The sequence below is a fragment of the Micropterus salmoides genome, unplaced genomic scaffold (assembly GCF_014851395.1).
Source record: "Micropterus salmoides isolate LMB-PRFRI ecotype aquatic unplaced genomic scaffold, ASM1485139v1 Ms_hic_scaffold_19, whole genome shotgun sequence".
NCBI classification, from domain to species: domain Eukaryota; kingdom Metazoa; phylum Chordata; class Actinopteri; order Centrarchiformes; family Centrarchidae; genus Micropterus; species Micropterus salmoides.
The window spans coordinates 9,656,560-9,679,740 of record NW_024041039.1 but is presented as its reverse complement, the minus strand read 5'-3'; the positions used below and the strand labels follow the sequence as shown (position 1 = coordinate 9,679,740).

The window sequence follows — 23,181 nt, the reverse complement described above, 5'->3', positions numbered from 1 at the left end:
TTATTTGTGACTCTTATTTTCCCTCTTTTCTCCCTTAAGATGATGCTGAAGTACAAAGATAAGAAGTGGTACCAGCTCTGATGGCAGCGCGTGGAGCATCGGACTCTGTAATCACGCACACCAGTGTCTCTTAAGAGCTGCAGGTTCCTCTACTTCTCTTCTCTATTCCTCTCCACGGGGGGTTCTGCTCAACAGACTTGTGCTTTTATTCTTGGTACAATATCATACACTCTGCATTACCTCAGTCACCGGAGGACTGCTGCGGAGTTGACACTGGCTGACCCAACGTAATGAGAATGGAAAGAAATGGAAGAAGAGAACCCCTTAGGAATCTCTCTTTCCATTTCTCCTGAGAGTGATGATGTTTATTTAACATCAGTACACCAAACAGAAGAGAGGGGACCTATCATTTCCATCATCATGCACTCATATATACCCTGCTGTTTTGTTCTGATTGAGGAAAGACAATTCTGCAAAAGATGTACTTGTAGTGGCCTGATTGCAATTGTTCTTTTTTCTCTGCCCTTTATCGTGTCTGCCAAACACAGTGGACATAAATGAGGAGAAAAGTCTGATGAACCCTTGTCCTTCAAATCTAATCAAGTCAAATGAAGATGCAAGTCTGTATAGGAATGATTGAATCAGTAAAGGGCATGTGTATGTTTGTTTTTCTGGTTTAAATTATTTTATTATTAGAGTCCCTTTTTGTCATGTTTTGTCCATAAAGGGCCTCTCAAGCACTTAAAACCGTATAGAATAGACAGGGAGTTAATGAAATGCCTCTCACCGAATAAGGGCTGGTAGTGTGCTAGTTCATCACCGACCATTTCTTTTACTGCATTTTCCAACCAAGTTGTTTTAAGTGATAAAGACTAATGCTGTGTTTTCTGAGAGTCACCTTTTGTTTTTATTTTAAATTACATTATTTATTGGAACAGTAATAGGAAGTAAAATTAGTCTGTATGTTGGCCATTAAAATTTTTCCTTTGTTAATTAAATGGGCTAAGTGCTGAAATGTTTACCCCCACTGAAGAGTTTACATTAATCTATCAGAAAAACTAAGAGTTGATACACTGGAAAACCCCTGAAGGGCTTATATTCTTCTAGCATTCAAGGGGCTGTAATAGCTAAGTCACGTATGAGAGGGATATGTGGAAGGGCAAGACAAGGATTGTCCTTGTATGATTAGCATAAATGTATATTTTGGTTACAATTTTATGTGATAAAGATTCTATCTATACATGCTTATTCAGATTTGTTTTTTTGCATTCTGTCATAACTGATGTTTTTTTTTTGTTTTTTTTTGTCTGGTTTCTCAATATGTACGGAAAAAAGCATGTGTCTCTTACAGCACAATGGAAATGGTAATCCTGTCTTTGTATTTGTAGCTGCCAGTAGAAATGACCAAGCACCATAGTGTTCCTCACAAGGCCATTGGTCATTTCTCTCTCAGCCATTCACTTAAACACTGTTTCTCTTCTGCCTTTGCCTCATGACACATATATGCTAACCTCTACCTATATGTATGTCTGTGTGTTTGTGAACATGCATATATTCAGGAATATGTGTATGGGCGCCAATATTTATAATACTACATAGATACAGTGTATTACAATAGGTCTTTTGAGGTTCTTGTTTTTGCTTGACTGTGTTTTCAATGTGATTAACTAGAGTTCTATTGTAATTAGATTTCTTTTTCATGAGGTGCAAGGACATGCTGCTATTTGTGTCAATGTAGGAGCATTACTTGTTGGTCTGTTATTTTGAAAAGAGAGACTTTGACGGTCTGGATTGCTGCCAAATGTTGTAAATAACGGGACAGCTGGACACAAATCTGATAGTGCAGGTTCAGGCTACGTGACATACTGTACACTTGCGGCCATGTTCTTTTTTGACACCAAAGAGTTGCTTAATTTCACAGAGTTGTCTTGATTTTTTTCCCAAATGGTAAGAGTTAGTCGGGGTATCTTGGACAGCACTCTTAAATAAGAAGTCTACTGTCTGTAGGGTTGGACAGTAGATTGGCTTTAGCTTCTTTTATGGGCATGTCACCCTCATTACCCAAACTCCTTTACAGAGGATAGGCAAAGTGAATTTGAAGAGTTTCATTCCAAAATGAGAGATCCACCAAAGAAGAGCATGCGACACTGACTCAAAGTAAATGGCTGCAGGCATGAAGTAAAACTGTTAGATGTTTTGATCCATTTTCTTGGATTTTCGAGAATTAAATCCTGTATACTTAGGAGATGATCAGTGTTCGATTAGACCAAAAATGTTTTATCCAAGATGGATATACAGCCTTTTGGAATAAAACCCTTCAATTTTTACTGCCTGATTTTAATCTACTCTACTGTATACTGCTGAGATAAACCCATTTCAAAGAGCAGTTATATGGGTTTTGCACTTGCACATTTTTTGTACTTGTAATTTTGTTATGAGTTTTGGTGTGTTTATTCTAACCCCATTTTCTTATTTTTGAAAGGACCAAAACATGACAGAACCTATGCTTATCTATGTCATTTGGCAATTATGCTGATTGCTTCACTCTCAGATTTGTTTTCAATGTCAGGTCAATGATAATATATTATATATTTGAAAACAAATATATATATATGCTTTTAATTTCAATAATATATTAAAAATGAATACCTTAAATGTAATTTTGGGAGAAAATAACTCACATTAATGTCAAAACAATGGTTGTGCATAATGATCCATCATCCAGACATGAAAATAAAATAATCCTGGTTATATATTGAACACACTCATCTCTGCTACTGCAGGAGGGTCATCTCCACTTGGTGGGCTGCTGAGTCTTTCTACAAAATGTGGCCTCGACTATAAAGTGCTTCAGTTTGCAACAGATGTGTCCTAAATGGTCTCTTATTGCACATTGAAGGATGCATGATATTAAGTGTTTACAAACTTGAAACAACCATGTATTATCCCTCTTAGAGATTGTCTGTTCTGGCATTTGTATTCACCACCATGTTGAACAAAACTGAAGTTCTCTTCACACATCAGAAGCGTGTCCCATTTTCATTTGATCATGCCAATTGTATAAGTGTGAGAGATTATATTTATTTTATTGGTACATTTGTTTAAGTTACTGGTTGCTTAATGAAAACTCTTGCTTTCCCTGCACTGTAGAAATGCATAGAAAGCAAAGATAGGCTCACAGCACCGCACAGGAGAGCTTAAACGTTTCTCAGTCGCCATACTTCCATCCCTCTGTCTGTCTTCTGGGATGAATATCTGTGGAGTTGCAGTATTTTCTCATAGTAGGCAATTTTTGTACAGTTTTATTAAAGTAAATTTCACATGGATGTCTGAATTAATCTGCTGCCACAAACAATTTAGACTGTAGATACAGTATGTATATGTATGTATAGAGATATATATACATATATATACACATATATAATTGTGCAATGTAAAATAAATGTAAAACCAGTCATAACATGTTTTGTCTTGTTTCCTGTTTGCTCACAGACCTTTTGGACATGTCCCTCCACAGGTCAGAGGTCAGTGTCGGCTATAGATTGATCTGTCTTGCTGAACAAGTCCAACACTGCACATTTAGACTATGCTATAGTTTTTTAAACATCCATAGTGGCACAAAATCTTTTTTTGTTTTCAGACTATGTACGAGTTGTGAAAGATATTTCTTCTCTAAAATGATTTTGTTTACTTTCTTTCATGCGGTGTCTTCATCCTTTATAATATAGCTTATAATGTCATGGTATCATTTTTGTGTTTTAATTGGTGTAATTACAGGTGCATCTATATATATTGGCATATGTTGCATACCATAAGCTGTAAAAAAGAAATATCACTGTCAGTCCATTTTTGTTATAGGGTCACCTGTGCTAGGCATATACCTTTTTTATAAACAATTATTTCCCTAAAACTATGACATTTCTGTTGTTATGTTGTGCAACTACCGATAAAAGTAGTTCAAACTTATAGGACTTGCTACAGATCCATGAGTATTTAAAAATCCAAATATGTTTGTCAAGCTGAATTTTGGTAGAAATAATTCGGAAATTACGCATAATATTTAGAGTATTTCCGATTGTATTTGAGTGTTTAAGTATTCCATGCAATTTAAGCATCATGCTGGAATGGCTACTGTGTGTATCATATATATACACAGTTTGTAAAAATCCAGTTATTAAAAAATAATAATAATAATTATCATTGGTTTTATTGTTTCATATATTTTATTATATTGGTTTTATTTAGTTATGTATTTTTTATGATTTTGTTGTTTTTTTTAATTCACGACTCTTTCATTTCCCAGAAGCCCCTGCAGGTGGCGCTAGCGGTCGCTGAACTCCCGTCGTCCAGCTGGGGTAAGAACTACAACAGCAGATCCTTAAGCCGAGGCTGAGCATCATCCTCACACGGGCTGAACCGCGGCGGATGGAGCGGAGGGACAGCAAAGTTGAATGCGGCAAAAGCTAGCCACAAAGTCAGCCACAACAAGTGCACTCTGAACAGGTACAGGGAATTGTGTATTATTCTCTACGAGCGTTTTTACAGTAGTTCTATATCGATCTGGCTCAAGCATCAACCTTTTAATTTTTACTTCGGATGAATGTTTGACTGAGCGTCTCGCTCTGTAACCGTTGCGATGAATTAAACAAAGACGATGGACGCAGCCGGAGAAGACGCCAACTGTTAACCTTACGGATTTCCCCCCCCATCTTTGCCAGAGGATTTCACACACACGTGGTCAACTCGGTTTAAAGCTTTTATCACCAGCTAACGTTAACTTTACGTTTCCGTCGACGACAGATAAAAGTAGCTAAATATAATACTTCATTTGTTTGAGTCCGTACGCCCGCTTGATTTAACCGTTAACATGCATTTAAACGGTTAAAGACGTTGAATTCGTCTGGCGGACTCCTTTGACTTAAAACCGACTAGCTTCTTAATGTAACGTAGGACACATTACCACTCACTTAACTTACACGCCTCCAAGATTTCAGCGTCAATAAGAGTGCCTCAACCTGTCTTGTTGGCATCGTCTTCACCGTTTTTGCTCAAGAGAATTTAAGCAGTGCAGATGTTTCAGCCAGGATTGGACAGGTTAAAGGGCGTCTGACAGACTCCAAATATGGTTTCACTGTGTTTTCTATTGTTCTGGCCACAACTAATAGATTTGTCTAATTTGGAGCATTGAACTTGGGACTTTGTGTACAAGTGGGAGTTACATGGACCAGAGTGCTGGACTACCTCTGCACAAACCCCTTTGTGCACTTGAGGTAGGTCTCCATATTTTGTTTTTAAGATGAGCCAAGGGCCAAACCTTGTCCTCCAGTGGCTGTCGAAGCTCCATCTGGCCCAGTATGTGGAGTCATTCATTGACAATGGTTATGATGACTTGGAAGTTTGTAAACAGATTGGGAAGCCGGACCTTGATGCCATAGGTGTCCACATTGAGTACCACAGACACAGGCTGCTCACAGCAGTGCAGAAGCTAAAAGAGGAGGACAAAAGGAAAACACCTAGCTACTATTTCACCTTAGAGCCTCTGGATCCTTCTACTTGCAACCACTCTTCACACTCAGTCAGAGAAGATGACTTCAGGACTTTGGGGTCAAACTCACAGACCACAGGTATACACCAGGCCTCCTGTCCTGGGAACCATAACCCCAGAGTCACAGATTGTGATGACTTTGTGACATATCCCAAACTGAAACTCAAGGTACTGATAAGGGATAAACTTGCAAAAGATGGAATCAACCTTGGACAAGCACCTTACACCTATAAGGTAGGCATTTTTTACTTCTTATTTTTTTGTTTTTACTTTATGTTGATATTAAATGCTGGCTCTTCAAGCACTGTCTGGTGGGATTTAACGCGCTTACTTTGTTATGTTTGTGATGAGGAGTGTGACAAATTTATTTGATGGTGCTGACATCCACGGATTCTTGTTCGTTGCTCCAAGGATGCTTTGGTTTCACTGGCAAAGGTCTACTGAGATATGGTGTAGTGCTGTTCAATTTCTCTTACTCTTAATTAAAACATTTGCATGCTAGGGGTAAAAGACCCATTATAAATTTTTGTTGGATTAAAGCATAGGTTTTATGTAAACAAATCTTATACGATTCAAATAAAGTTAACAACACCAACAGTTGTTTTGAAGTGTTCTTTGCCATTCAACTTGCAGAGAATGGGTATGAACTTGTTGCATTTATCTTTGGATTCAGGCATTTCCTTTAAGACAGTATGGTGTTATGCCATCATCCTGTACTATAACACTTCCAAAATAGGGCGTTGAATCCACATTGGTAAATAGTGGGAGCATATAAATGCAAAATATCTTATAATGGCATCATGCTGTGGGGCAGGTGTGGCGAAAGAAAAGGTTGTCCATTAGTTGTAAGGTTGGCGGTTTGATCTACATGTCGAAATGTCCTTGATCAATACACTGAATATCAGTTGCTCCTGATGGTTAGACCACCATTTGCCATGGTGCTCATGTTTGGACAGCTGGGCAGGAATAAGACAAAATTCACAATATGGTAGGTAGCTTACTGGTAACAGTAGTCATAGTAGTGCTAAAAATAAACCTTGTACTTTACAGTTAACACGCAACCAATGAACAAAGTTAAAAATCCTCTGATGTCTGCAGCCAGATGTCAGTGGGACAGTGGATCAATCTGTCTTGACAGATGTTTACTTTACCGATGATACATTAACTGACCGCATGCCATTTTATTTCTGGGGATCTTCTCTGTTCTGACAACTGTCATGTCTGTGTTGACTGCAGACTGTTAATGTAATTGCAGAGGACAGTTTTTCTGCTTTGGCTTCGACTAAATCCATTGAGCTCTTAATAGAGTCAAATAAAAAAGCTGAGTGGTACAACAATCTGTCGCTGTCAATAGAAGGCATAAATGGCGGATTCTGGAGATTATATCACAGAAAACTGATGACAAAACATGGTACACTGGTGATATGAATCTGTTTGAGCTGTATTGTAACAGACTGTCCGGAGCGAATCCCTGCTAGCAGCACTGTTGGACACCACTCCAGATATCTTTACACGTTCAGACCTGAGGCACAGTTTCTGTTCTCAGCAGTGGCGCTTTGAATGAATTTATCTCATCTTGGTTTTGTCTATCCTCAGCAGATTACAAACTTAAAATGCTGCTCATCTATCAATCAATCAGTGAATGTGGTCTGACAGATGGTGAGCCAGGTGCAGCTTTTCAGTTAGATTAAACTGATCTTTGGGTCATGACAAATCATAGAGAATATTGAGACTGTTTAGAGTGCCTTTACACAAGACTTCATACTGTGCAGTCTTATGTGACTATATGTGAAATTGTGCACTGTTTGGTGTATTCTCATTTATTCCGATAATGATAATCTAATTGGCAATGTTTATTTTACTTTAAAATACTGTAGTTTCACTGTACCAACAGTATTATTAAACCTTTATTTAACCAGACAGGACTCTAGAGAACAACTTCTTATTTACAAAGATGGCCTGGTAGTACTGTGTAGTTCTGTCCAGTTTCACGGCTACAAGCACACTGTTCATGAAAGATTCAGAGGCTATAAACTACAGAGGCACTTTGTGATGCACTTCCAACCTTTTTGTAGGTTACAGTCAATACTGGTACGGTTAGATTTACCCAGAAAAGTTTCTTTAATTCTTTAGACTTAAAAGCATCACCAGCTCTGGAGTCAGCACAGCCATACTGGAGTTCATACATGGGCAAAACCAATGAAAGGGATTTTACTGTAGTGAATTGGACAGCTATGCTTCTGCTGCACTAGTTAGTTGATGAAGCCCCTGTACAAATGAGTCACTAACAAACAATTTATGCTTAACTTTGGTTTTCCAGCTTTGCACTATGTGTGCAGGATTAGGCCTATGTTATCCTGCTATATTTCTGTCAGAATCTGGCCCATTTGATTCCTCTCACATGCGAGGCCGTGCATGATATCATTCATTTATGGTGTGAGTATTGAATACCAGCTTGATTTGGAGCAGTTTACTGGCGAAGAGTTGACTTAAAGTGGTAAGACTGGTGGGCTCTGTGTGATAACAGCATTTTGGAGCAGTTTGGCCTTTCAGGTTCATCAGATTTAGTCCATTAAAGAGTCACAGAATGCAGGTATGTAGGCCAGTACAGCCCATTTTTGCAGCAGGAATAGCATACAGCAGCTTCAGGCGAAGTCTGTCAGCAAAACCTTTTCCATTAATTTGTGCATTGCTGGGCCAAATATCTGTTTAATACTGATATAATATCTATATAGTAGGTATTGTCTGTTATTGTAATATAATTCATAATACATTACATTGTTGTCTCATTTGTTGTTATTGGCCACAGTACCATAAAGTGTAACAAAGAAAAGATGATATAAGTGGAGATCGACGAGTGGAGTCTTGGTTGTATTCGCACACACAAATACTTAAAAATAAATCCATCGTATGTGGGAAGTGTCAATTTTGGTTTTAATACACAGAAATGAAATGGAAATGAATGGAAAACTCTGGCAATGACCTTTGCAAAAAGAATAACATAACAAAAATACTAAAATACACTATGGAAACACACTCTATATTAGTCTATAGTGTCAGTTGCTTTGGTTAAATTATATTTTTGAAAAAAATCTTCATCATACCATACGTCACTCTTTTTGTGACTGAAACTCGCATTAGCCTTGTTTGTGTTTAATCTAGCGGAGATTATACAACAGTATGGTGTGTCCTCAGGCCATATTCTGTCTGCAGTTCAGGAACTGCAGTGATTTAGATTTGTAATTCCACAATGCCTCTGCCTCTCAGTCTGGCTTTGGTAGTGCAATCAATTCCCAATGAGCAATGGGCTTTTCTGCAAATTCTACATGCATGACTAGTTTACACCATCCTGCAGGATCTATTAGTTTTATTGAGAGAGAGGGAGAAAAACAGTAATGCTATAAAACGTGGTTGAGCTATAAATTATCTAAACACTGGTCACCACTCATTGTGGTGCCAGTGTTTAGATCCACATAATAACATGGAAAAGCAAAATTCAACATAGAACTAGAATTCCACTGACATTGTTGAACCATGAACTTATCTTTCCCAGCGGTAGAACCCAAAGAAACAAATACACACTTCACAGCCACATGAGGTTTCAGTGTAGCTGTAAAAGTCTTGTCATTTTACAGTATTTTGCAGTGTTTTGTGTTCACACAAACCTAGATTTGAAGATTTAAATCTTGCTAATTTAAAATGTGGTTGTTAACTTCAGCAAGAGCCCATCAAGATAATTAACACACTTTCTAGATGTGCATCAAATTATTAGCTTTGTCATTTGACAGCGAAGCATACATTCTATTATTCATCACACCCAGACCCTTTTGGGAAGGATTGCCTTTATATCTGTCTTTTACAATGGGCTTCAAATCCCCAGAAGGCCTCACTGCAGTGCCTGGCCTGAAAGGCATCCTCAGAAAAGGGAACAAATCTTAGTTGTTCTGAAGATTTCCCTGTGTTACCCTGCCAAAGGATCGGAGGACAAGCAAAACCAGCAGGCCGCTTTTGCCAGAAGAAAAGCAAGTCTGAATAGAGCCTGGCAAAATACAAGCTCTGCACCAGCTGACAGCTGTCGTTGCCTTTGTCACTTTAAAATGGAGATTGAATAGAACTGTTTGTTGGTTTTAAAACACCAGCACTGATTTCACTATAAGGACCAGTGTAACATTATGTGAAGGAGGACCTGTAAATAAATGAGAAGTAGTTCTGTAGTTTTAATGGTCAGTAATAAGTTTTTCTTCTGTTTACTTCAGTACTTCATCCTCACCACCTTTAAAACAAGGCAACTCGTTACTTGAGTGAGCATTTACTTTGCACCATTGCCTCACAACAAGTTCCTGGGTTTGAGGTCAGCTGGGACCTTTCTGTGTGGAGTTAAATGTTTTCTCTGTCCCTACATCAGACTGTCTTTGGGTGCTCCACTTTCTCCCCACAGTCCAAAGACAGGCAAGTTAGGTGAATTGTGGTGACCTGCCCTGTGTACCCCACTTCTCGCCCAATATGAGCCCCCTGCTACACTGCAAAGAATAAGTGGGTACAGCTAAGGACATAATGGATGGACTTGCTTTGCAATGGTGAATCAATTTACCAATTTATGCCCGAAGTTGACAATAAATAAAAAAAAAAGGTATTTTAAACTATCTCCAGTACATCCTGACAACTAAGAATCTGTAAAATAAAAATATTGTGTTGTAAATATGCTACACTTTTAACTCATTATCATTTGTACAGACCTTATTTAGCAGATCGCATAGCGACCAGATGTGACCAATGCATTCTAAATGAAATTCTGATCATTCGTGGAGTCTGAACTCACTTTTTAGTGCTACAGCAATCCCTGACCTCATCCAAAAAATCCAGCGAGTTCCATTCAGTGAGATATACAGATTTTAATATTGAAGGCAGGTACCCTGAGTTGAGGTGCAGGAATCTGTATCAAGATGGAAAGAAAAATCACTGCATCCCTAATTATCACTTGTCGTGCAGCCCGCTTCTTTTTTTATTTTTGAATATAGCTGCTGAACAAAGGCAAGACGAGACAGAAGAAGGTACTGGATGTTTTTTTATTTTTATTAGGGGTTGGTAAAACAGCTTTTACAAGAAATATGAGTAAAATTAGGTTGGTTGGTGACTCCTGATGAGGATGTTGCTAAATTTTCTAGTTATTGCCCACGTTCTGGGATTGTGAGCTGAGTTATTTTCATTATATTCAGTCTCCAGAGCTTTATGATCTAGTATGAACATGTTGCCTAACTGATTGTATACAAACACACAGTTATGTTAGCCCGAGTGCACAAATACATCATATATATGTATAAAATTACACTCACTTAAAGGATTATTAGGAACACCTGTTCAATTTCTCATTAATGCAATTATCTAATCAACCAATCAAATGGCAGTTGCTTCAATGCATTTAGGGGTGTGGTCCTGGTCAAGACAATCTCCTGAACTCCAAACTGAATGTCAGAATGGGAAAGAAAGGTGATTTAAGCAATTTTAAGCGTGGCATGGTTTTTGGTGCCAGACGGGCCGGTCTGAGTATTTCACAATCTGCTCAGTTACTGGGATTTTCACGCACAACCATTTCTAGGGTTTACAAAGAATGGTGTGAAAAGGGAAAAACATCCAGTATGCGGCAGTCCTGTGGGCGAAAATGCCTTGTTGATGCTAGAGGTCAGAGGAGAATGGGCCGACTGATTCAAGCTGATAGAAGAGCAACTTTGACTGAAATAACCACTCGTTACAACCGAGGTATGCAGCAAAGCATTTGTGAAGCCACAACACACACAACCTTGAGGTGGATGGGCTACAACAGCAGAAGACCCCACCGGGTACCACTCACCTCCACTACAAATAGGAAAAGAGGCTACAATTTGCAAGAGCTCACCAAAATTGGACAGTTGAAGACTGGAAAAATGTTGTCTGGTCTGATGAGTCTCGATTTCTGTTGAGACATTCAGATGGTAGAGTCAGAATTTGGCGTAAACAGAATGAGAACATGGATCCATCATGCCTTGTTACCACTGTGCAGGCTGGTGGGTGGTGGTGGTGTAATGGTGTGGGGGATGTTTTCTTGGCACACTTTAGGTCCCTTAGTGCCAATTGGGCATCGTTTAAATGCCACAGCCTACCTGAGCATTGTTTCTGACCATGTCCATCCCTTTATGGCCACCATGTACCCACCCTCTGATGGCTACTTCCAGCAGGATAATGCACCATGTCACAAAGCTTGAATCGTTTCAAATTGGTTTCTTGAACATGACAATGAGTTCACTGTACTAAAATGGCCGCCACAGTCACCAGATCTCAACCCAAGAGAGCATCTTTGGGATGTGGTGGAACGGGAGCTTCGTACCCTGGATGTGCATCCCACAAATCTCCATCAACTGCAAGATGCTATCCTATCAATATGGGCCAACATTTCTAAAGAATGCTTTCAGCACCTTGTTGAATCAGTGCCACGTAGAATTAAGGCAGTTCTGAAGGCGAAAGGGGGTCAAACACAGTATTAGTATGGTGTTCCTAATAATCCTTTAGGTGAGTGTATATACACACTAGATTGCATTACAGTGTGTGTCTATCCATTACCAGCATACTGTAGGGTAGGCCTACTTATGGCCTTGATTCATAGTATGTCGTTATAGATTATGTCAAAGCACTGGGCCATTACAGGAATATTGCTGGATTATTGCACTGATGGTGCCAGGGGTGGAAGGGGGTACAAAGCACTCAAAAGCTTAACATGCCATGAACATACTTGTCGCTTATAGTTTGGGATTCGGTAAATTTCTGTCTGGCTTATTACTCATGCAGAAGTCTGTTCCCCTCCTCAACTAAACAGGACTGTACAAGGACAGCATTATACCAGCACATATTCACCTACTGCATATTAGGGGTGCAACTAACGACTAATTATTTTGAAGTCAAATAACCTATCGAATATTAAAACAATTGAACGAATAAATAAAATCACTCAATGCCTCTAATTTGGCTATCAGCTTTTAAATTTAGCTTGAGGCTGTGTGAGGCATGTGCTAATTAACAATAAAGACAATAAAATGAATACTGCATTAAAAAATGCATCGACGTTTCTGCTATAGCAACCAGAATGTTCCAAGGAAATCAAGTCCTGTCAAGGACCAAACAGGTGTATACAGTAAGAAATAACTGTGCACCTGATCTACTGTTAACAATGCATATCATTTAGCTAGTGACAGAGTAGCTTACACGATAGTACTGCATCCCACCAGGACAAACTGACACAATATTTTTATGCAAAGAAAGGAATAACTTGTATAACAGATTTACAAGAGGGAAAATAATAATGAATTTGTAGTAGACAGCATTTTACAAAGTTTATACATTTTCCCATAACTCAACAACTTAAACTCTGTGATTTTTTTTTTTTAAGGGAGTCTGGGACAAATTGTCCAATTGTCTCAACTCTATTAACAAGTCATTGATGCTAACTATCTTACCAAGTTAAGTCTTCATCATCGGCAGAGCCAGCGTGCCTCAGATGCTCCAGCAAAACTGATCTGCTTGCATGTCAAGAAAGGTCAGCCTTGCAAATGCTGCAGTTCACAACATTTTTGGAGTAAAGACTGAAATGCGCCCACACTTTGGAGGTTTTAAGGTGTAAATACCATCGCTGATGTTGCTAAGTTTACTGTTGACGCCAGTAAGCTGATGGCATCGCTACGGCCCACTGACATCATGAACAAATCGATAATTAAATTTGTTGGTAACTGATTTCATCAGCTATTTTTGCTGACTGTCGATTTATTCATTGCACCCCTATTCCACATTAAATCACTGAGTGTTTTCAGAAATGCGTACACTGTTCACACAGGGAATACTATGTTATGTATAATGTAAACTGCTGTGTTAGGCAAGGCCTTATCACTGACCTATATTTGTGAATTTAAGATTAGAATTGTCCGTGGGCAGTGGGCTGGAGGTTAAGGAAAGATGTTGTTAGTACTTCACTGCTCTGTGTGCTTCCTACTATACAGTTTATTTTCATTTCAAATGGCCCTCTGCCCTTGTGTTGCCTTCAAGTAGAAATTATTCAGAAGAGCTTCTGAAGGGGCTTTGCCCAGAGAAACCAAGAGAAGTCCATCTTCATCACGCACTTTATGTCGAGCAATACAACACTGTTTACATATTTTGGACTTAACAATATCTAACCTCAAGAAGGGAGGGTTTTATTTTTCTCTTTTCTGAGAGAGTATTTTTTTGTAAACATTTCCCCTAAGCACCCCTGGCTATTAAAACACTCCTTAGTCTCCAGCCTTTACCTCTTGGTTGCTTAAGCTATTGTATAACAATGCTAAGTAGGTCTTACAAAGTATGTGGCGCCCTCTGAATTTCAATCACTGTGTGGTAGGAAAAGCCTCTTGCTTTGTGGCAGACACACGCAAGAGGCTTTTCCTACCACACAGTTACATAGAGAGGGAGTTTGATTCATGGTCTATATCAGAGCAAGCACTGGTCCCAGCACTCAATGCTTTGGACTGCTGTTCTTAATTACGGTAAATTTGTTTTTTAGGAGTTAAAATAGAAAGTTGGTTTCCTACTTCCCCAGAGACTCATTGATATTGGCCTTCTGATATATAATAATATAATATTAGTCATATATTATTGGCATTCCATGTATAATTTTAATGTCTTTGTTGTCATTTGTTTATTCATGTTAGTCTTGTGTTTTCCTTGTCTGAATTGAGGGTTTAGGGAGGATTGTAAAGCCACTTGAGGCAAATTTGTGATATTAGGCTTTATAAATAAGTGTCTTGACTTAAGTCTGTCCTACATTTTTTCGTTATGTATTTGTGGACCGGAGATAATAAATAAAAATCATCACTTGACATGATAGCTTTGCCTTTGCCCTGACATGGATTTGTGTGTATAAAGATGTTTTTCAGTGTCTCCTTGGCCCTAACCCTTCTCTCTTAGTGTTGCGTTCTCTTGGAGGTCTTTGAGCCACACTACATTGACCTTGATCACATTCCATTACAAGGGTCTAACCATGCTCTCTGCTGCTGGGTTATTTTTACTTCATGTGCAAGATGGCAAGGTCTCAGCAAGGTTAGCAAGTATTTTCAGTCAGTCAAGCAGAGGAACCTAGTTGTGTAGAGGTAAATTAGAGAGCTGTCTTTCAAAAGAGAGGCACACACTATTTGTGTAATGTAGTTATTATGCAGTTGTCTGTGGCAATATGTTTCTTTTGAAATTTTCAGGTTTTGCATTTTGCGTGGTTGGATACAATGTATTGGTCTATTGTAAAGGTTTTATGTACCGTAATACCAGTGTAAGACCCAAGGGTTGTAGCTGTTTTCATTTCATAAAGCCAAATCATTCATACAGTATAAAGTATACTGTAAAGTTCATCTACACTAAATGTGTAAATGTAAATGTGTATATATTACTGAGAGGGCTTATCACATTAATAGCCCATATGTAGTACTACTAACTAAACTGTCACACGTCCACGGGCTGCAGTAATTCATCATGACTGTAACATCAACATATTTTTTATCATTAGAGATCAAAGTCCTCTATTTCTTTTGAAATATAGATCCTATGGATCGTTATTTCAAAAGAAATAGAGGAACCTGGTACTTTATTAATATATTTGGATATTAATTATATTTTTCTCTAGTGCAGTGCAGCTGTTGGGCTATTGACTTAAGTGAATTAACTCTACCGCATCACAATACTGCCCCAGATTATCCTCAAAGAGAGCACCAGTTATGTACAACAATGTATTGATTTGGCCCTAGTAACTAAGAGCTGTCAAACATTCAAACACTTGGCACACTTACAGGAAAACACACACAGACACACAGACACACAGACACACAGACGGACATTAATTTGCCAAAGCTCCCAATCAGATAGGCATGCACATTTGGTTTGAAGATGATTGCGCAGAAGCGTTTTTGTGTCAGGTGGGCTGTAGCAATAATGAAAAGATAAACATGGAAGGAAGCGGCAACATTTTGTCACTCGCAACTCTGTACTTTAACTCTGTTAAATTCTGTACAGCATCTCTTTTGGAGGCATTCATAAATCAAACAGGATGTTTCTGCCTTCTTCTGACTCACTTAGGGAAGAGTTGATCTTTTTAATTTAGTTTAAGTGTGTCACTGAAAACACAGTCAAAGTGGTTTATATGATGATGACGACAAGAAGCTTCATATTTTAAATCTCAATTGAGTCTTTTATCTGGTTTGATCCCTGACTGGTTAAAGTCCACAAGAGCAGCAGTACACATAGTTTTTGCATGCTCATGCTTCTGTACATGCTTCCAATCCATCTGTTTGACAATTTGGCCCTTTAGTGATATAGCCCTCGAAGGGCCGAGGGATTAGATTTATGCCAATGTTACAGCTTGTACAATGTCACATGTCATAAATGTCAAGGCATGGCTTTATCCAGCTAAGTCAGGAAGTGAGGGTTGATCTTTTTGTGTTCTCTGCATGTGCTTTAGAATGGTTTTAGATCGTATCCAGTGATAAATTAATACATTAAAAAAACAAACTAATAAAAAAAAATAGATCATTGGAAGTGAAGAAAAGACTGGATGTGATTGAGCATCTTCTGTCGATGCCTTTGCCTCCATGGCCTTAAGAGCTTAGCAAGACTGTGATTCTCACCTCTTTAAAACGTTTTTTTTTTGCAGACCTTTTTAATGTTTTGTTATATTCTTGTATTTGTTTGACTTGACCTATTTTTCTAGGTCTTAGTATTATTTATTGCATTTGTTATTGTTCGTAGAGGTGGGGGAGTACGTCTTTGCCTCTCCATTGAGATCAGAGTACCACAGAAGTGATATTTCAGATTAATTCTCAAATGGAACTGTACTCTGGCCTTTAGTGTACATCCTACTGTGCTGAGGACAGTGGGAATACACCTTATATACAGTGTGAGTAGCACTCACACATCGGTTCTAGTTTGCCTGTTTGTCCAGTGACTGTCTTCTGTAGCAGCTTCCCCACAGAGTCTGCTGCTGCTTCCATCCACTGGTAGTCCAAAAACAGGAGTTCACGGCTTGGTCTCCATCCAGCTATGTGATATTGGTTGGATCAGTGCAAGATCTGTTAATGCAAGTGAGCTTTCATACCATAAAAACACCACCTGACCTTTCAGCGAGGCTATTGCCGTATATAGGAAACAGCAAAGGGGGTCACACTGCTGTAGTGTAGTGAATACTGCATCTTCAGATTATGACCCACTTTCCATCCCTCTTCCTCTCCACAGCAGCTTTCCTCTCGTATGAATTTTAAATGAGTAGTCAACTGACACTATTGCATAGATTAAACCACAACAAACTGTTAGCTGAACTGCTTCCCTAGTGATCCATTTGCATAGTATATGGCATGGTTTGAATTCACTGCCATGTGAAATTAAGAGGATGCGATTCTTAAATTCATCCCCATTAATCCTGCATTTGGTTTCTTGAGAATATTTATTGTTCTTGATATAACCCCGTCAACATACAGTTATATGAAGCAGCTGTAACGTGTTTGTTTGCTTTGCCTCAGGTTCACCCATTACCCTCTCTTGTTCAGCCTTAGTGGTTTAATACAAGTTTATATGAACTGTTAGTCGTTTTCACTCGTGAAGGCTATATGTTGTGGGTGCTAGATAATTGGCACTCTCAAGTGAATGAAAAGTTTTTAACATTAGTTTTATTGCTGCAAGGGGAGACGCTACACATGACACTGTTAATTTGATACATCTAAATGTTATGGTGTATTTTGAACTGGGGCAACAGTGGTTGTATGTTGCATCTACTGATGTGGTTGCACCGCACAGAGTTTGTTGAAATGATGAGCTCTTGCTAGCGCACAGACTGTCTTCAATATGACGGCCATGTGTTTGTGCATGCGCACAGGAGGTGCTGAGCCCCGCCCTCAATGAAACACGCAGAGCAGAGGGCAGAAGCAGCGCACATAAATGACACCAAAACATAGCAGTATAGTTTTTAAAAATGCTTATAATGCTAGATGAAAGCCCCGATTTTTATACAGTGCATCTACATATTGGCAGATTCCATATTGTCACATGCACTGAGAAAGTGATAAATATATATCTCTTTGTTTGACCGTAATGAACTTCCATTCAAAGTTTAAAGCCAGCTTTAAATTGTCTTTATCTTGCTTCTCAACAGTCTCATCAATTGCTTTCAACCTGCTTATATTTTACATCTTTTCTGAATACTTGTGGCAACTCTTTGGAAATAATGGAATCAGTGTTTTTCCTACTTCCGTGAAGGTGAAAAGCTAAAAAAGCTTCTGAGGAGCCAGCCCATGATTCTTGGGAAAGTAATACAGTTTCCTCTATGCTTTTGTTGAGAACCAGCAACGTTGGTGGTGATTACATACCTCTGTGTGGATTACGTTTCTCCTCTGTGGTGTCTGATTGATTGTGTTGTAACGGTGGTTCCTGGAGGGTTTCATAGTGCTATTCTCTTTTGCTTACATTCTTATGTGTCACTGTTTATTGAAGAGTCTTTGTTTGAATGCTTAGTGAAAGGCCTGTTGCCATTGGTATTCTTAGTCTTAGCCTTACACTGGGACAGTGTACAGTGTGGGGGTTAACAACTTTCAATGCTATATAAAAGATTAAAATGTTGACGTTTGAAAGGGTCACTTACATTCACTTCACCCTTCTAGCCCACGCTACCTAACTTACTACTTAATATAAAGTTATATATCCCTACTGCTTTTGCTTTTTAGTTGTTCCTGTAAAGCTGGGTAAGTCTCTTCACTATTACAGTGTTGATCCTTAATATCTTTGTACTTCGTCTCAATCTTCAGGTGATGCAGGAACTTAGTTCACTCTCTGTAATCGTTAGGCTTAAGCTGCTATCTTTTTTTTTTTCATTTCAGTTTCACAGCCTAAATGCATAATGTAATGCAAACCTTTCCGTCTGCTTTGTTCTGAAATCGCTTTTTTTTTCACTCCAAAAATTGGACCATATTTCTTCAGGGAGAGCAGTAATAGACCGTGGCAGTGTCATGCTAATTCCGACAGGTCCAACAGTAACCTAGGGGGGCCACTGTTAATATGATTGTGTCTATAGATCAAACTCAGAAAGTTATTACATATATTTTTCAACTCGAGTAATCTTATATAAATCAGAAAGCAGTGACTTTGAATTTGGTTTGATTGAATTACAATAGCAATTAACCTTTTTATTTAAAGCTATTGCAAGGACAGATCCTTCAGCCCCACAGGTGACAGAATGGAGCTACAGATCTTCCGTAGACAAGACTTATCAGACTGACCATGTTTACAACTCTGCAGTTTTGACGTGAAAGTTCTTCCCAACAACTAATTCAAGGAAGGTCTACTAATCCTATACTTAAGAAAGGTTTGGGTCTTAAAATCTTTGAACATGTGTGAACAAATATTTGCGTGTTATAAAGGGTTGTAGCCCAGACATCTCATGGTGACTACCAGTCAATTACCAAACAATGTCCAATTACACAAGTTGGGCCCAAAAAGGTCCCAGACCAAGCCAAGACAGACCAAAGCATTTCGCACCTTATTCCAGTGCAAGATGTAAATGGACATTGTCAAAATGAACTGAGACCAAGAAATCACAAAAGGGGCCAAAAACTGACAGAAGTGCTACAAACCAAGCAAATAAAACTGTATAATAAAGCTAATGCGCTTATGGTTAGACAGCTATAATAAACAACAGAATACTGAAACATAGTCTTCATTAAAGCCCCCCTCCAGCCAGTTTAACTGCCGTTTTTTGTTAACGTTCTTTCTCAGAATGGGGGTGTGGTTAATAGTTGGACATAACAATTACCGTGGCAACCAGAAACTAACTGGCTGTTTCTTATGCTTTGTTAACATCACTACACTGTAAAGTTTAGTACAGTGTACTGGCAGGAGTATTACTGACCCATGATAATTAAGGCAAGGCAAGTTTATTTGTATAGCACATTTCAACAACAAGGTAATTCAAAGTGTTTTACATAAAAGCAACAGGGAAATATAAAAAAATTTAAAAGCAACATAGGGAAATTGAAAAAATACACATTAAAATATAATTACAGCACAAGTTACAGTGCAGTGTACAATCAGGGTTAAGAGTTAAATGGAAAATAAAAACAGGCTGAGGGGTTGAGCAAATAGAGTTACAATTACTTTGAAAAGAGAATAAACAGAAGTACTCTAATGTGCGCGTATACAGTCGATGGTCCTATCACGCACTGTACACAATAACTCCCACTATGTTTTATGGTGTGCTTACTTTACCGTGGGGGCTATTACTCTGTGGAACTGTGCTATTTTATCTACAGCTAGAATAAAACCATATACTTGATCTTCTGCATGTATAGTTGACATGTTATGAACTTTTACTTGTCACTAAGAGGATAAATGAACTGGAGAGATTAAAACAGATCCTCTCCAGAAGAGTTATTTCTGTTTATGTAGGCTATAAGAAACACAACATTGTATATACATCACCACTACTTATGTCACACTGACAGCTTGAGCTGTAGATACTGTGTCCCTATATTACTAAGCATGCCATATAGCTTACAGGCAGGTTGCTGTACCTAAGGCAGGCACATTATGAAGTCCTTACCTATATGTGTTGTGTCCTGAAGAATGGGGTATTTATGCATTTTATACAGCCTCATTTGGCTCACAATAAAATGAATCACACATTTTAATGCAGTTGCAATCAAAATTATGAGAGAGAGAGAGAGAGAGAGAGAGAGACAGACATGTTTTATATAAAACTATTAATGTATTATAATATTTATAAATTGCAATTAACAATAACACAAACACAAGATTGGAACCTTTGAAAATATTTGTGTGGATGCACATATGGGTATGGTCAAAATAAAACAATCGGCAGATTTAAAAAAAAGTGGCAATAGCTATTGTTTGCACTGAAAATCCACGTCCATTAAACAATTTTCTGTGAATAAGGTACGCCAAGCTAAAACTGTTGCAGTTCAGTAAAACAACCCTGCAAGAAATTATATCTTCATGAAGCTAGTAATATTTTTTGTAATTTGTAAAATGTCTTGTTCATGTGTTTTTATTCTTAATCTCATCATAAAGTCTTTACTCAGAATTACAGAATTAGCTGTGATTTACTTCAGTACAAATGTTGGTGTGATGCATTTGCATTTATAAAATTAGTCCTAATTCTTTGCAGAATCTGGGAAATTTACACAATATTTTATTTCTGGAGACACTGAAATCAAATTAAACCAGGCACCAACCAGCACCACTAAAGACTGGACCACTAATCATTTTTAACCACAAACTGAATAAGGTATGTCGTAACTGGTTCCAGCGTGATGTGTTCATGGATGTTGTGAACGTGGTTCACCATCACATCTCAGAGTGGAAGTGGCTGCAGAGTCATGCCATGTGCCAGCCTGCTTCAAAGCCTCCACCATCATCCCTGTCCTCAAAAAACCAAGGACCACGGCTTCACGACTACAGACCCGTTGCCCTGACCTCTGTGGTAATGAAGTCTTTTGAGCACCTTGTGTTGTCCCACCTTAAATCAATCACAGACCCACTCCTGGACCCCCTGCAGTTCGCCTACAGAGCCAACAGGTCTGTAGATGATGCAGTAAACATCGCCCTTCACTACATCCTCCAGCACCTGGACTCCCCAGGAACCTACGCCAGGATCCTGTTTGTGGACTTAAGCTCTGCTTTCAACACCATCATCCCGGCCCTGCTGCAGGACAAGCTCTCCCAGCTGAACGTGCCTGACTCCACCTGCAGGTGGATCACTGACTCCCCTGATGGACAGGAAGCAGCATGTCAAGATGGAAAAACATGTCTCTGACATCAGCACCGGTTCAACCTTCAAGGCTGCGTTCTTTCCCCTCTGCTCCCTGTACACCAACACCTGAACCTCCAGTCACCAGTCTGTCAAGCTCCTGAAGTTTGCGGATGACGCCACCCTCACTGTGCTCATCTCTGGTGGAGATGAGTCTGCCTACAGGTGGAAGATTGACCATCTGGTGACCTGGGGCGGCCAGAACAGTCTGGAGCTCAACGCTCTGAAGACAGTGGAGATGGTCATGGATTTCAGGAAAAGCCCAGCCCCACCCTCCCCCATCATCCTGAGTGACTCCCCTGTCGTCACTCTGGACTCCTTCTGCTTCCTGGGCACCATCATCTCCCAGGACCTCAAGTGGGAGCTGAACATCACCTCCCTCACCAAGAAGGCCCAGCAGAGGATGTACTTCCTGCGGCAGCTGAAGAAGTTCAGCCTGCCAAAAACAATGATGGTGCACTTCTACACCACCATCACCATCTGGTACGCTGCTGCCGCTGCCAGGGACAAGGGCAGGCTGCAGTGTATCATTCGCTCTGCAGAGAAGGTGATTGGCTGCAATCTTCCATCACTTCAGGACCTGCACGCCTCCAGGACTCTGAGGCAAGCAGGAAAGATTGCAGTTGACGCCTCCCATCCCGGTCACAAAAACAGCTCCTACCCGTCTGCAGCTAGTTTTTTAAAGGAGGCATGACAGTGCGCCTGCGCAAGCTTGGAGAATGACGTATGACTTGGAATGGAATTACTATAGTCATACGTCACCACCCCGTTTTAACAACTAAGCAATTTTTGCAACTTTGAGTAAAAAAAATATTTGGCAAACTATGTGGGTAATCAACATTGTAAGGAAATGACTCAGAAAAATATGACATAGAAAAAAATACACTGGAGGGGGTCTTTAATTCTTTAGGCACAAGTCATCTATCTCAGTTCTATGTTTGGGTTATCTCCAGCTATTTACTTAGTGTGGTGGTGTGAAATTCTCAAATTCCACAGAGGTTGTATGTTGGAGTTGTGTTTTAATAGAGGATGGAACTGAACAGTAGCCAGGCAGCAAGCCCAAAAAGCCAGACAAGCTATGAATCTTACAAATATCCTCCTGGCGTTTGTGCCAACTAGCTCGCTATTACCCCACTGCCAACGCAGTAATATTATACAGCTTATGTCTGCATAACCCGTTCTTTACCCTAACAGAGAAATCAGGGACTTCCAGAAGTCTGTTACTGCTCCAGCTAATGAGAGTTGCCTTGTCCTTAATAAATTAATCTTTATTAAAAGTGTTGTGAAAAATGTGAGCTGTAGATATAGATGGCACCTAAAGAGTATACTAGGGCTCTGATTAAACTCTTCTGTTTATCATGTGTTATCCATTTTAAAGCTGCAGCAATGTTCAGGCAAGGGTGGAATTAATTGGCTTCATTAAAATCATTTACCATTTGATTAGGGAATTTCCTCTGACACGGTTATATCAATCCCACTTAGTTTGTCTAATTGTAGCTCAGAGTTTTGGTTATGTGCTTAAGTCTTTTTCTTTCCCTTGTCTCCTAGCGCATCCACTCCATCTGTGGCTGACTTCTTAGAAAAGGCAACAAACGTTCTGACTTTTTTCTGAGAAGGCGATTAAGCTAGCCGCACCTATACATTTGGAGTGCACATGTATTCAAGCCTTTTTGGTAACTGAAACGGACCAGTGCGAACTGACAAGCAGGTTAGAGACTGGCGGGCAGCCAGGGGGCATAGGCCTACACGCTTCGGTAGCCGGTCAGAAGACTGTAGTCAACCACTGTAA

At 39.3% G+C, this 23,181-nt stretch overlaps 2 protein-coding genes across 13 annotated transcripts in view; both read left to right on the top strand.

Annotated features, from left to right (window-relative positions):
• Window positions 1–3,326, top strand: part of stxbp5b (syntaxin binding protein 5b (tomosyn)) — a 28,657-nt gene extending 25,331 nt beyond the window's left edge. For all 10 annotated transcript variants that reach the window (XM_038728865.1, XM_038728864.1, XM_038728874.1 and 7 more), the window contains one exon: window positions 40–3,326. In XM_038728865.1, the coding sequence (XP_038584793.1) occupies window positions 40–81 (42 nt within the window). In that variant the 3' untranslated portion in view covers window positions 82–3,326. The remainder of the gene's footprint in view (window positions 1–39) is intronic.
• Window positions 3,327–4,343: 1,017 nt separating this feature from the next.
• Window positions 4,344–23,181, top strand: part of sash1b (SAM and SH3 domain containing 1b) — a 56,637-nt gene continuing 37,799 nt past the window's right edge. For 2 of the 3 annotated variants that reach the window (XM_038728876.1, XM_038728875.1), the window contains exon 1: window positions 4,510–5,779. In XM_038728876.1, the coding sequence (XP_038584804.1) occupies window positions 5,297–5,779 (483 nt within the window). In that variant the 5' untranslated portion in view covers window positions 4,510–5,296. The other variant, XM_038728879.1, reaches the window with a different exon arrangement.